This window comes from Bubalus bubalis, chromosome 5, assembly GCF_019923935.1.
Source record: "Bubalus bubalis isolate 160015118507 breed Murrah chromosome 5, NDDB_SH_1, whole genome shotgun sequence".
Classification (NCBI taxonomy): domain Eukaryota; kingdom Metazoa; phylum Chordata; class Mammalia; order Artiodactyla; family Bovidae; genus Bubalus; species Bubalus bubalis.
This window is the reverse complement of record NC_059161.1, coordinates 108,480,930-108,494,444: the sequence shown is the minus strand read 5'-3', so window position 1 is coordinate 108,494,444 and position 13,515 is coordinate 108,480,930. Positions and strand designations below refer to the sequence as shown.

Below are 13,515 nucleotides of genomic sequence, written 5' to 3'. Positions count from 1 at the left end.
AAAATTCTAAAATTTTTATGGAAACACCAAAAGACCTCAAGTAGCCAAAGCAATCTTGAGAAAGAAGAATTTCCTGATTGTTTCCTGATTTTAAAATATACTACAAAACAATAGTGTGTACAGTATGGTTTTGGCATAAAAATAGACATATTAACCAATGCAAGGGAGCCCAGGATTAACCCCTTGCATACAAAGTCAACTAACATTGGCAAGTGAGTAAGGGAGCCAATGGGGACAGGATGGTCTCTTCAGGTAGTGTTACTGGGAAAACTGAATAAATACTGCAAAACAATGACATTGGACCACTCTCTTACACCTTTCACAAAGATTAATTTTAACTTTAAAAACTTAAAGATAAGACCTGATAACATAAAACTTCTAGAAGAAAATATAGGGAAGAATCTCCTTGACATTGCTCTTGCAATGATTTTTTTTCGGGCTATGACAATAAAAGTGTAAACAACAAAATCAAAAATAATAAAATGGGAAATGGGACTACATCAGACTTAAAAGCTTCTGCATAACAAAGGAAACTGTCGGGAGCCGCGTTAGGCATTACTGATAAAATGGAGGCACGGTCCCCAGCCCCCTCTCCTGATTCCACAGGCACGGATCCTGGGATGAAGGAGTTAGGCCTTGTAATTCTGACTTGTCTTTTTCTCTCCCCAGCTGAGTTGACTGAAAAGGAATAATAAGGTGCTTATTGTTCTTGAGAGATGCAGAAGGAAATGGCAACCCACTCCAGTGTTCTTGCCTGCAGAATCCCAGGGACAGAGGAGCCTAGTGGGCTGCCGTCAATGGGGTCGCACAGAGTCGGACACGACTGAAGTCACTGAAGTGACTTAGCAGCAGCAGCAGCAGTTCTTGAGAGGAGCATGAGAAGGCACAAAACCTTCTGCAGTTGTGCTCAGAAAATAATTCATTAAGTTAATCATTGACATTTGTTCAAGGACTTTTACAAAAGAGTGTTCCAGGATGAGCAGATAGGCCATAGCTTGAGGCCATGGGAGGGATTGATATCTGAAGCCTATTTGTGAGGAGAATGTTTATGGCAAAGGAGTTTACTGAATTTAGGGTTTAGAAATAATTAAAATAGTTAGAAGTTAAAGATTTAAGGAATGTTGTAAAGTTAGCATATTTTACTATAGCTTATAGAAGTTAGGAATTTTTGGAGACACTATAGCTAGAAGCCTTTTTAGAGATAGTGAGCTTAGGATGTTAGGGGCAAACAGGATTTAGGAGGATAAATAGTAAACTGAGGAATGTAGCGTGAGCTACAATGTAATCACAAGTTAACTATATGACACATTAGAGGAGGTAGATAACAGATGATAAGGCTGATTCCGAGAGAATCACTGAAGCAGGAACTCTGTTTGAAGATCAACACTGATTTATGGAGATAATAAATCTGGGAGAGGGGGAACTGAAAATGTCAAACCTCTGGCCTAATGTTTTTGCAAAAGTATAAAAGAGAATCTTAAACTTGAAGTAAAGAGGCAGTCCAAACGAAAAATGAGAGGCTGCCTCATTGCCGACACCGTTCACCTCTTCAGGTTGAATCCCTGGTTGCTGGAGTTGGACTCTGGCAGGAAACAATTCTATGACAGGTGGGGATTGGTTTGGGCCCATGCTTGTACAACTCCGATGAACAACCAGAAGTCTGAGACCTAATGCACACGAATGAGACATATTTGCAGACATTTTATCATGTGTAAATCTTCACCTGCCCTGTTATATTTCATGTACAATATATAATTTGTAAATTAGAAATAAATAGAAGAAGGAAGTCATTTTTCAAGGATTCAGGTTTTGGACAGGTGACAGTACTATTCAGTTCAGTTCAGTTCAGTTGCTCAGTTTTGTCTGACTCTTTGCGACCCCATGAACCGCAGCACATCAGGCCTCCCTGTCCATCACCAACTCCCAGAGTCCACCCAAACCCATGTCCATTGTGTTGGTGATGCCATCCAACCATCTCATCCTCTGTCGTCCCCTTTTCCTCCTGCCCTCAATCTTTCCCAGCATCAGGGTCTTTTCAAATGAGTCAGCTCTTCGCATCAGGTGGCCAAAGTATTGGAGTTTCAGCTTCAACATCAGGCCTTCCAATGAACACCCAGGACTGATCTCCTTTAGAGTGGACTGGTTGGATCTCCTTGCAGTCCAAGGGACTCTCAAGAGTCTGCTCTAACACCACACTTCAAAAGCATCAATTCTTCGGCACTCAGCTTTCTTTATTGTCCAACTCTCACATCCATACATGACTACTGGAAAAACCATAGCCTTGACTAGACGGACCTTTGTTGGCAAAGTAATGTCTCTGCTTTTGAATATGCTGCCTAGGTTGGTCATAGCTTTCCTTCCAAGGAGTAAGCATCTTTTAATTTATGGCTGCAATCATCATCTGCAGTGATTTTGGAGCCCAAAAAAATAAAGTCAGCCACTGTTTCCACTGTTTCCCCATCTATTTGCCATGAAGTGATGGGACCGGATGCCATGATCTTCGTTTTCTGAAATTTAAGCCAACTTTTCACTCTCCTCTTTCACTTTCATCAAGAGGCTCTTTAGTTCTTCTTCACTTTCTGCCATAAAGGTGGTGTCATCTGTATATCTGAGGTGATTGATATTTCTCCTGGCAATCTTAATTCCAGCTTGTGCTTCTTCCAGCCCAGCGTTTCTCATGATGTCCTCTGCATATAAGTTAAATTAGCAGTGTGACAATATACAGCCTTGATGTACTCCTTTCCCTATTTGGAACCAGTCTGTTGTTCCATGTCCAGTTCTAACTGTTGCTTCCTGACCTGCATACAGGTTTCTCAAGAGGCAGGTCAGGTGGTCTGCTATTCCCATCTCTTTCAGAATTTTCCACAGTTTATTGTGATCCACACAGTCAAAGGCTTTGGCCTAGTCAATAAAGCAGAAATAGATGTTTTTCTGGAACTCTCTTGCTTTTTCAATGATCCAGCAGATGTTGGCAATTTGATCTCTGGTTCCTCTGCCTTTTCTAAAACCAGCTTGAACATCTGGAAGTTCATGGTTCATGTATTGCTGAAGCCTGGCTTGGAGAATTTTGAGCATTACTTTACTAGCATGTGAGATGAGTGCAATTGTGCATACAGATAGAAAAACAAAATGGCCTTTTCTTTTTTCTTTCTGATTTTACTTTCTGCTTGTACTTAAGCATCAGGTAACATAGCTTCAGAGGAGTGCTGCTTAAGATACATTTGGGAATCAGGTTGCCATGACAACTGTCTCTGAAATAACAAATCCCCTTAGAGTGCTCTGAGAAACTCCCCTCACCCCATATCTTCTTTACACTTGGATCTCAAGGAGAGCCTATTTTAATTCCATTTTAATGAATTATCTTTCTTCATTTTCAATTTTTGTGCAGTGGGATTGAGATTTGTTAGGGTTACTCTGGGACGTGGAAAATTCTAAATGCATATCAGAAAGATAAAGTACCATCATTGTTAAGTCTTAGCTGAGGGTGAGCAGGTCCTCACTGATGTATGTGCACAAACTTGTAACCACACACCTGCCTGGGTGCAGTGCTTTTAGTTAGACTTGCCTGGAGGAAGACAGACTTCTGCCTTTGTGCTTTGATATCATAACTTTTGTATAAGGACTTCTGTCATTATCCCAGAGCCAAAACTTCTCTAAGCCATTGGCACATCAAACCTCAAGTTTCCCCATATCAAGATTGATTTCTTGGCTATGAACCTGTGTCATCCTTAGTATATAAAACTCCTGGTAAGAGATGCAGAGTACAACTTGCCTCTTTAGTCTGTATTTGAATGAAATTCCTTCCTGAAAACTGTTTGAGAATGTGTACAATTTACAGTAGCCAGGCTTGATGTCTAGAGACAAACTGGTTGCTGTCAGTAACATACAATGAGCACGATGTCCTTGGCCCCTGTGAAGTTTGGAGTTGGAGAGACCAGAGTTTGAGTTAAGATTCTGGAGCCTACAAACTGTGTGCCCATTTTCTTTTAAAGTGAAGATTAATAGGTCTAACTTATTAATAGGTTGTTATGAGGAATTAATGAGATAAAATTATTTGTGTGTTACTTTGGTTTCTGGAACACAGTAAGTGCCCAATACAAAGTCTTAAGAATTACTTTTGCCATACTGCTTTGCACTTCTTTGTTCTTAAAAAGATGTATCCTGAATAAAAGAAAAGGTCATTAAAAGCCTTGTCAAGCATTATCAGAGACGTAAATAAACATTTCTTCTTCCCTGGGGAAGGTGGTCTCTTGGAGCTGTAATCCCAAGGGAGTCTCTTGTAATGAGGTCAACTGAGATCTCTGATCAAGAATAAAATTCTTCAGTTTCCTTTTGTCTGTAGGTATAAGGAAAGGATGCTACTTCATCCCAGGTCAGGCAGACACTCACTCATCCTTCAGCGTCTGCCTGACCTGGTCTGTCCTGTGGCAGAGAGGTTACAAGATCATGCTCTGAGCCAGACCACTTGAGTTCACCTTCTGTTACAACTGGGATTTGTGCAAGTCACTTAAGTCCAGTGTCCTCATCTGTTACATGGAGATAACTATAATGCTACACATCATATAGAACAATAACTACCCCACAGTTAGAGCTCTGTAAGTGTTTCTTTTCTTTTTCTTAAAGTTTATAGATAACTTTGCATTATGACTCCATTATTATTAGTGCATGTGTGCACGCTCAGTCGTTTCTGACTCTTTGCAACCCCTGGACTGCAGTCTTCCAGGCTCCTCTGTCCGTGGAATTTTCCAGGCAAGAATACTGGAGTGTATTGCCATTTCCCCCTCCAGGGGATGTTCCTGCCCCAGAGATGGAATCCATGTCTTCTGGGTCTCCTGCATTGACAGGTGGATTCTTTACCACTGAGCCACCTGGGAAACCATCATTATTATTATCATCACATAATAATTTCACAACCATTCCAGCCAAAGACCCTGGGCACATGACCTCACCGTCTTGCTCTGCTCAGTTTGAGACCCAAGGTGGAAGGTCTAGTCAGGGTTGAATGGCTTCCATGTCTCAAGAGTAACCCTAGAAAAGGGCCCCAGGACTTACATACTTGACCAAGGGCTATGGAGGGGAGGAAGTGCACAGAAAGGGTACAGGAAAAAGTGGCCAGATGAGTTCATGGACTCTCCTTGATTGTATCAGCCTTTACTCTGAAAGCAAATTTCACCCACAGACAGTTACTAGGGTGGTTCATGGCACTTGAGTACCATGAGAAGAGAGTAGGTATGAAGAAATGCCATCTTCCTGAAGCTCAAAAATCCCTCAGTTCAAATGCCATTCTGAAGAAGGATTGTTTTCCTCTCTTTCTCTGAACAACTCTTCATTTCCCCTCACAGATTCTCCTAGAGGAGAATGGCTGAAGAGAACATCTCCTCTGTGACAGAGTTCATCCTCACAGGCTTAACAGATCAGCCAGAACTCCAGATCCCCCTCTTCTTCTTGTTTCTGTGTTTCTACATGGTCACTGTAATGGGGAACCTGGGCTTGATAACCTTGATTGGACTGAATTCTCACCTTCATATTCCCATGTACTTTTTCCTCTTCAACTTGTCCTTCATAGATTTTAGTTTCTCTACTGCCATCGTCCCTAAAATGCTGACAAGTTTCGTCTCAGAGAAGAACATCATTTCCTACGCAGGGTGTATGACTCAGCTCTTTTTCTTCTGTTTCTTTGTCTTTTCTGAATCCTTCATCCTGTCAGCAATGGCATACGACCGCTATGTAGCCATCTGTAAACCGCTGGTATACACAGTCACCATGTCTCCTCAGGTGTGTTTACTCCTTTTGTTGGGGGTCTATGGGATGGGAGTGTTTGGGGCTATGGCCCATACAGGAAATATAGTATTTCTGGCTTTCTGTGGTGACAACCTTGTCAATCACTATATGTGTGACATCATTCCCCTTCTTGAGCTCTCCTGTAACAGCTCTTATGTAAATTTGCTGGTCGTCTTTATTGTTGTGACCATTGGCATTGGGGTGCCCACTGTGACCATTTTTATCTCTTATGGTTTTATTCTTTCTAGCATTTTCCACATTAGCTCCACTGAGGGAAGGTCCAAGGCTTTCAGTACTTGCAGTTCCCACATACTTGCAGTCTCTCTTTTCTTTGGGTCAGGAGCTTTTATGTACCTCAAACCACCTTCTATTTTACCTCTTGATCAGGGCAAAGTGTCCTCCTTGTTCTATACCATTGTGGTGCCCATGTTCAATCCATTAATCTATAGCTTGAGGAATAAGGATGTCAAATTTGCCCTAAAGAAAACCTTGGACGGAATAATGTTGTCTTGAAGAAATATTAGAAATTAGAAAAAGGATCCCATATTTCTTTATTGGAATGTTTGTTATTATTGTTGTTGCTATTTGGTGTGGACTTCAAGTTCCAGGGCTTCCACTCTGTCCAATATATAAAGGAGATTTAAATTTTTCCCAAGTGGATTTATCTTCCCTCACCCTAATTTCCCCTCTTCCTTCTTTATTTTACAGAAATAGTTGCTATATTATAGGGTATTCAATGTTGAATGGGACTTTGGAATCATTTAATCCAGTGCCAGTGTATAATACATCACACTTTGGAGACTCAGAAATGTATGTTACCCAAGAATATAGAACTACCTGGTGCTACAGCTGGGACTGAAAACTCAGCTTGAATCCCAACCTAGTTTGTTTTCTTTATGCCATGTTTTCTTGCCTCATGTCTTTCTTGGAATATTCTACTTCACATGTTTGTTGACCTAGCACATTTCACTTATGAATATGTTCACAGTAATTTCATGCTACTTCTCACAGGATAATTTTAATATATCACATTTTGTAAGAGAGTAGGAGGTGAAAGATTTTGTTGAGTTGGTCTTGGCAAAACGACAAGATCGGTTCTGATGAATTTTGTAGTGTGTGAGTGGGAAGTATGCTAGATTTCAGATAAATGCAAGATGGGCACCTCTGACTTGGTAGGTGGAGCTCAAGGGACAAAGTTTAGTGAATTAGAACTTCCAGGTGAGAGAAATGTAATTTGATGGGGTATAAAGATGTAGGGTGGAGGTATTTCAACACTAATGGGCGAGAACTTGGGAGTTTCATTTCAAGGAGTACCTTGGTTGTATTCTGAGTTAACTGGGAGCTGTACTATCCAATACAATAGCCACTAGCCATATACAGTATCCAGTACTTGAAATGTGATCATCCAAATTGAGACATGGTGTAAGTGTAAAATACACACTGGATCTTTGAATAATTAATATGAAAACTAATGTAAAATACCTCATCGATTGTCTTTTATATTGATTACATGCTGAATTGACACTTTGGATCTACTATGTTGAATAAAAATGCAATTAAAATGAATTTATCTGTTTAGTTTCTTAATGTATCTATCTATCAGAAAGTTTAGAATTATACAGGTGGCTTGCATTTTATTTCTTTATTTCTTGTAATATTTCTATTGTCTGGAGGATGGGACAGAGATGTAGATGGCTGTGGGTACACATTGAGTTATCAGGGCAGCACCAAGCTACTGCTTTTTAGGAGAGGCAATTACTATTGAATTTTCAGGCACTGCTGATTGCCATCACAGTCTAATGATGAGGCAAATGGAAAAGAAATGTTGATTTCAGGATAAATTTACAAAAACACAGTATTATTGAATGGAAAATGTGCGTGTATATGTGTGTGTGTGTGCGTGCACTCTATGTCGCTTCAGTCGTGTCTGACTCTTTGCAACCACGTGGACTGTAGCCTGCCAGGCTCCTGTGTCCATGGGATTCTCCAGGCAAGAATACTGGAATGGGTTGCCATTTCCTCCTCAAGGGAATCTTCTGGATCCAGGGATCGAACCCAAATGTCTTAAGTTTCTTGCACTGGCAGGCAAGATCTTTACCACTAGTGCCTTCTGGGAAGCATGGCGTATGGGAAAGAGATATTGATCTCAAGATAAATTTATAAATACACAGTATTATTAATGGTAAATATAGCTTTGTATAAAAAATTCAAAAAAGAAAAAACAGTTGGTTTAAACTCACTAAACTCGTTATTGGTAAAATTTCTTTGAGAATAATGACAACTGAAGTGTTAGGGAAATATTATTACTTATAAATTTTCCCTTAGGAAAGTTATTGTATTAGGAAATAAGGGAAGTTTGGATAAAACTTAGTTTTTCCCTTTGATTCTGGCCAATGTTGCTGCAATGAGAAGAATAAACATACAGAAGAGGACTGCACTTTAGATGAGATTGAATAGTTCTTTGAATTCAGGAGACCTAGAATTTATGAATGGGGTTGGTATATTAGGGTATGCAGTACAAAGCAGTTAATGAAAGAAAACAGAAACCTTTGCAAAAATTTTTGTAATTAACTTTCATATAGTAAAGTGCACAAATCATGTGTATAACTCATTGAACTTTTGCATATGTATATGTAATCACAACCTAATTCAAGATCTAAAACCTTTCCATCTACATTAGAAAGTTTCCTCTTTCTCCTTTCCAGTAAAACTGTTTACACTGCTATCAACAATGTCCAAAAGTTTCAGTTTCTCTACATCCTTATTAATACTCAACATTTTTATTTATCCTTTCAGGTCTTGTAGCAGAATGCCTTTTTATTTCAGTTATCATTTTCCTGATGGGTAATGAAGTTGAGCACCTTTTAATATTTTTATTGGCTATTTGGATATCTTCTGCAAAGTAATTATTCAAGTATTTCTCCCACTTGAAAATCAGAATTTTTAGTTGCTTTCTTATTACACGTGTGGCAGATTCATGATGATGATGGCAAAACCAATACAATATTGTAAAGTAATTAACCGCCAATTAAAATAAATAAATTTTTTAAAAAAAGAGGAAAAAAAAGAATTAAAAAAATTCTACATCCAAGTCCATATATTTGCATGTGTGCTTATATATGTACATGCATGTATAACACATGTGTATATACAGGTAATATACATGTGTATGTACATATACACATATCTTTATGTCTACCTCTACCTCCATCTCTCTCTATTATCTATTTTCTCTTAGACCATGTCTCACTTATTCTTAACAGTATCTTTTGATTGCAGATGGTCTTATTTTTCATGGTTTGATTTGTCAGCTTTGCATCTAATGGTTAGGGCTGTGTCTTACTTAAGAGTGACTTTACTGTTCTTCCTGAGGCCAGAGAAAGAGGAATGCAAAGGGATACGAGTGAGAAAGAAGACACAACAAACCCCTGGTGGCTTTGTCTCCGTCACCGTTTTGGGTCCCTTGATCTTCTGGCTCTACGCTATGCTTATACTATCTCTACTTCTATTTGATTGATACTTTGCAGGGGTGGAGTACTTGGGGCATGAAAGTGCAGTCTTATAAGTATTTTCAGTTTAGTAAACATGTATTTACTTTTTATGTTTTAAAAGGGGTTTTAAGAAGCTATAATTGGCATACAATTTAAATAAATTAAATCAGCACACACTTTAAACAAATGTTTAAAACTGTAATTCTAATACATTTTGACATATGTCCACACTCATGAAACCATCACCACAGTCTTGTCCCTTTGGAAACTCTTCCATTCCCCCCATTCTTTCTGTGTAACCACTGATTTGTTTTCTTTCTTTCATTTTCAAGATTTTCTAAAAGTGTAATTGTACAGTACGTGTTCATTTTTGTCTGGTTTATGCCACTTGGTTTAAGTATTTTGAGGTTATTCTATGCTGTTACATCTATTAGTAATTCATTATTTTTTGTTGTTGAGTAGTGAGTCATTGAGTGAATGATTATACTACCAACCACCACTGCTGCTACTAGTGTATATGGACACACTACTACCATTTGTTTGTCTTTCCCCTGTTGATAGCCATTTGGGTTGTTTCCAGTTTTGGGGCCACTACAAACAAAACTCTTGTGAACATCCATGTATATGTCTTTGTATGGACATAGTCCTTCTTCTTTCTTGAGTAATACACAGGAGTGGAACAGTGAGATCATATGATAGGTACATGTTTAATTTTTCAAAAACCTGCCAGTTTTCCAAAGTGGTTGTGCCATTTTACACTCTCAGGAGTAGTGTTTAAGATTTTCAATTCCTGTACTTCCTCACCATACTTGGTATGGCCCACTTTTTAATTGAAAAGATTTTTAATAAATGTGTCATGGTATCTCAATGTGGTTTTAGTTTGCATTTCCCTAGTGACTAAATGGTGATGAGCATCTTTTCATGTGGACGTGTGTCATCCATATGTCTTCTTTGGTGAAATGTCTATCTAAATTTTGCCCCATTAAAAAAAAAAGTAGCTTATTTATTTTTTCTCATTGAGATGTCAAAGTTCTTTATATATTCTGAATTCTAGTCCTTTGCTAAACTTAACATTTCTAAATGGTCCATGGTTTATCTTTTCATTCTTAGAGAAGATTAATTTTGATTGGGATTGTATTCAATCTGTGGATCTTTTGGGGGAGAACTGACATTTACTTTCTCCTCAGCAATAAATGGAGCACTCACTTTCCTACAGTCCCTGTAACATAGTATATGCTCAACATTTTTCAACTTTTCCAACCTGATATGTGAAAAATAGTTTTTAAGCATTGTTATAATTTGGATTGGAGATGTTTTCAGGTATTTAATGGCTGTTGGTATTACTTCTTATATGGATGATCTTTTTACAACTTTCTCCCACTTTTCTGCTGGATTTTGATTTTCCCAATTTTTAGGAGGACTGTATATAAACTATATTAGTTTTTTGTCTGAGATATAAGTTGCATATATTTCCTCCCTATTTTGTGATTTGGCTTTTGACTTTCCTTATGATACAAAAGTTTTTAAGGTTTTAATTTTTTATTATTTCTCATATTTTAATCATAGTTATAAATGCTTTCTTTCCTCTTAGGTTATAAAGAAATTCACTAATCTTTTCATAATGTTTGCATGATTTTTAAAAAACCTGAATGTCTGATCTTTTTAGAAATTGTACCAGTGTATGGTGTGAGGAATGGATCTAACTTTATCTTTTTCCATATGGCTATCCAGTTGTTCTATCACCATTTATAAAAAAAAAGTCCTTCATTTCCCTGCTGGCTTGAGCTGTTGCCTTCATTACATACTAAGTTTTATAGGCTCTTGAGTTATTTCTGTATTTTCCATTCTGCTTTATTGGTCTGTAAGTCTATTCATAAGTCAATACCACACTGCTTTAATTATAGAAGCTTCACAGCATTTTCCTATCTTGAAGGTACCTTCCACATATTGTTCTTAGTTTTTTTTGGGTTTTCCTGGATATTCATTTTAAGCCATAACTTTTATAATTAATCTGTCTAATTCTAGAAAAAACTGATGGCATATTTATTTATTGCATCTTAAATTTATAAGTAAGCTTAGGGAGGGTTGACATTTTTGGATATTCAGACCTTACCATTTTCTTCAGGTCTACTTCAGTAACATTTAGGAATGTTTTGTAATTTTCCTCATTTATGTTTGAACATTTCTAATTAGATTTATGCTTAAGAATTCTATTTTATTTTGTTACTATAACAAGGGTTCTAGCTTTCATATTATATTCTGATTAGTGTTTATATATGTGAATTCTACTGAATTATATGTTAACTTTATACTTTAATATAATCTTTTTTTGTAGAAGTTTTTCCAGGAATTCTCCTCAGGTTTTCCCATTATGCTGATTACATTTCTATAAATAAAGATAATTTTGGCTGTTTCTTTTTGAGTCTTAGCCTCTAATTCCTTTCCCATTTATAATTGCACTTTAATACTTTTAATACAATGTTAAGTAATAGTGGAGACTGTAGGCATCTTGGTTCTGCTAGTTCTAATTAAAGATGTCTCAAGGGTTTTCAAATTAAGTTGCTGGCTTTTGATCTGAGTTTTACATATTTTATCATCTTAAAGAAGTATCTGTCATTCTCTAAAAATACTTTAAAAGCATGAGTGGATGTTGTATTTTGTCAATTGCTTTTCATCTTCTTTGGGATTTTATTCTCTCAAAATTTCCTCATCTTTTTTTATATCTTTAATATCTCCATCTCTATAGACTTCTATTACTGGATATATGCAATCCTATTTTACCTTTAAAAACTCCCTTAATTAAAAAAAATAAAAACTTCCTTTGATACTTATTCTCTCCTCTGCCTTTTCTGTCCACATTCAGTCTCAACAATATATAGTTTTAAACATGTTATATAGTCCTCCAATGTCTCCCTTTGTATCCCAGTGCCAGAATGTAACACTTCTGTTCAGATGCACTTGTATTTTAAAATCTAATTTTTCCATGCCAGTGAAAACTTCACATCTGGTTTTCAGGGCATTCTTAGACCCTAAGGTTTTGCTCCTATCTATGTGCCTTGATACCCACTCCAGTGTTCTTGCCTGGAGAATCCCATGGATGGAGAAGCCTGGTAGGCTGCAGTCCGTGGGGTCACACAGAGTCGGACACAACTGAAGCGACTTAGCAGCAGCAGCAGCATGTGCCTTGATTACTGTCCTGAAATTTAGGCAAGAGACCACCAGGTGTAAGGATTCACTATCCCACTTGAATTTGAAGGTGCTATGCCCACTCCAATTTTTCAATAGGTATGAAGTTTCAGTTTGGCATGATGAATAAATTCCAGAGACCTGTTGTACAATACTGTACCTATAATTAACAATGCTGTATCACACACTTAAAAATTTAAGAGGGCAGGCCTCATGTTAAGTGATCTTACCACAATCAAAACAAAACAACTAAGATACAAAAACAAGAAACATAACATAAAAAGACCTTACTGCATTTTATGTCATTTTATGAACAAATACATAGCATTATTTAGCAAAGTAAATTCTAGAAAAAAAATGCACTGTCATTCAGTTAACACCGTGTTTTAAAGGAAACTTTTTACAGCAACTGGGTGTAATTTTTCAATACTTTTTCAAATGCAGAAATGATGGGATAATGGAATAATTATTGAATAAAAGCATGAATCATTCATGCAGTGAACTTCTACCTTAGCCAAAATAATAGAGGATATGTATTTGGATTCTTGGCCTCCAAAAATGAGGTATCTTTAGAAAAATGTCACCATGGCTATGTGTGATTCTTCCCTGCTGTCTCTACATGGCACATTACTGCTTCCATGGAGTCAATGGTAATACAGCATTTACTTCCTTCACAGATTTTAAACCATTTTGAGGCAGATTTCATTGTTATTTGATAAGGCAAAGTCTTTGGTAGCTTTGAAGTGTCTAAACAATTTTACTGAGAAAGGTAATGTGGTGAGGGGCTTTGTAGGTTAAGTGTGTTAGGACCCTAACCAACCCACACATTGTGTTACTGAAATTTGCCATTATTGCTGAGAACCAGCAAAGGGATTCCCAATTAGAGTCAACTTTGCATCCCATCTACGGCTCTGGAAGAGGGGCTCCTGCTTCTCTTCTTGGATAGCAGGTATAGAAATTCTGGACAGAAGTCTAAATGAGCTCTGTTTGTGAAAACTACATTTTTTTGGTTTCTTTTGCAGATACTTCTCCTAGGAGAGCACCTGAGGGAAACGTC

At 37.5% G+C, this 13,515-nt stretch overlaps 1 protein-coding gene across 1 annotated transcript; it reads left to right on the top strand.

Annotated features, from left to right (window-relative positions):
* Positions 1 to 5,358: 5,358 nt before the first annotated feature.
* On the top strand, positions 5,359 to 6,294 carry LOC102409174 (olfactory receptor 145-like). The gene has a single exon (XM_006057710.4). The coding sequence runs from the start codon at positions 5,359 to 5,361 to the stop codon at positions 6,292 to 6,294; it is 936 nt and encodes a 311-aa protein (XP_006057772.4).
* The last annotated feature ends 7,221 nt before the right edge of the window (positions 6,295 to 13,515 follow it).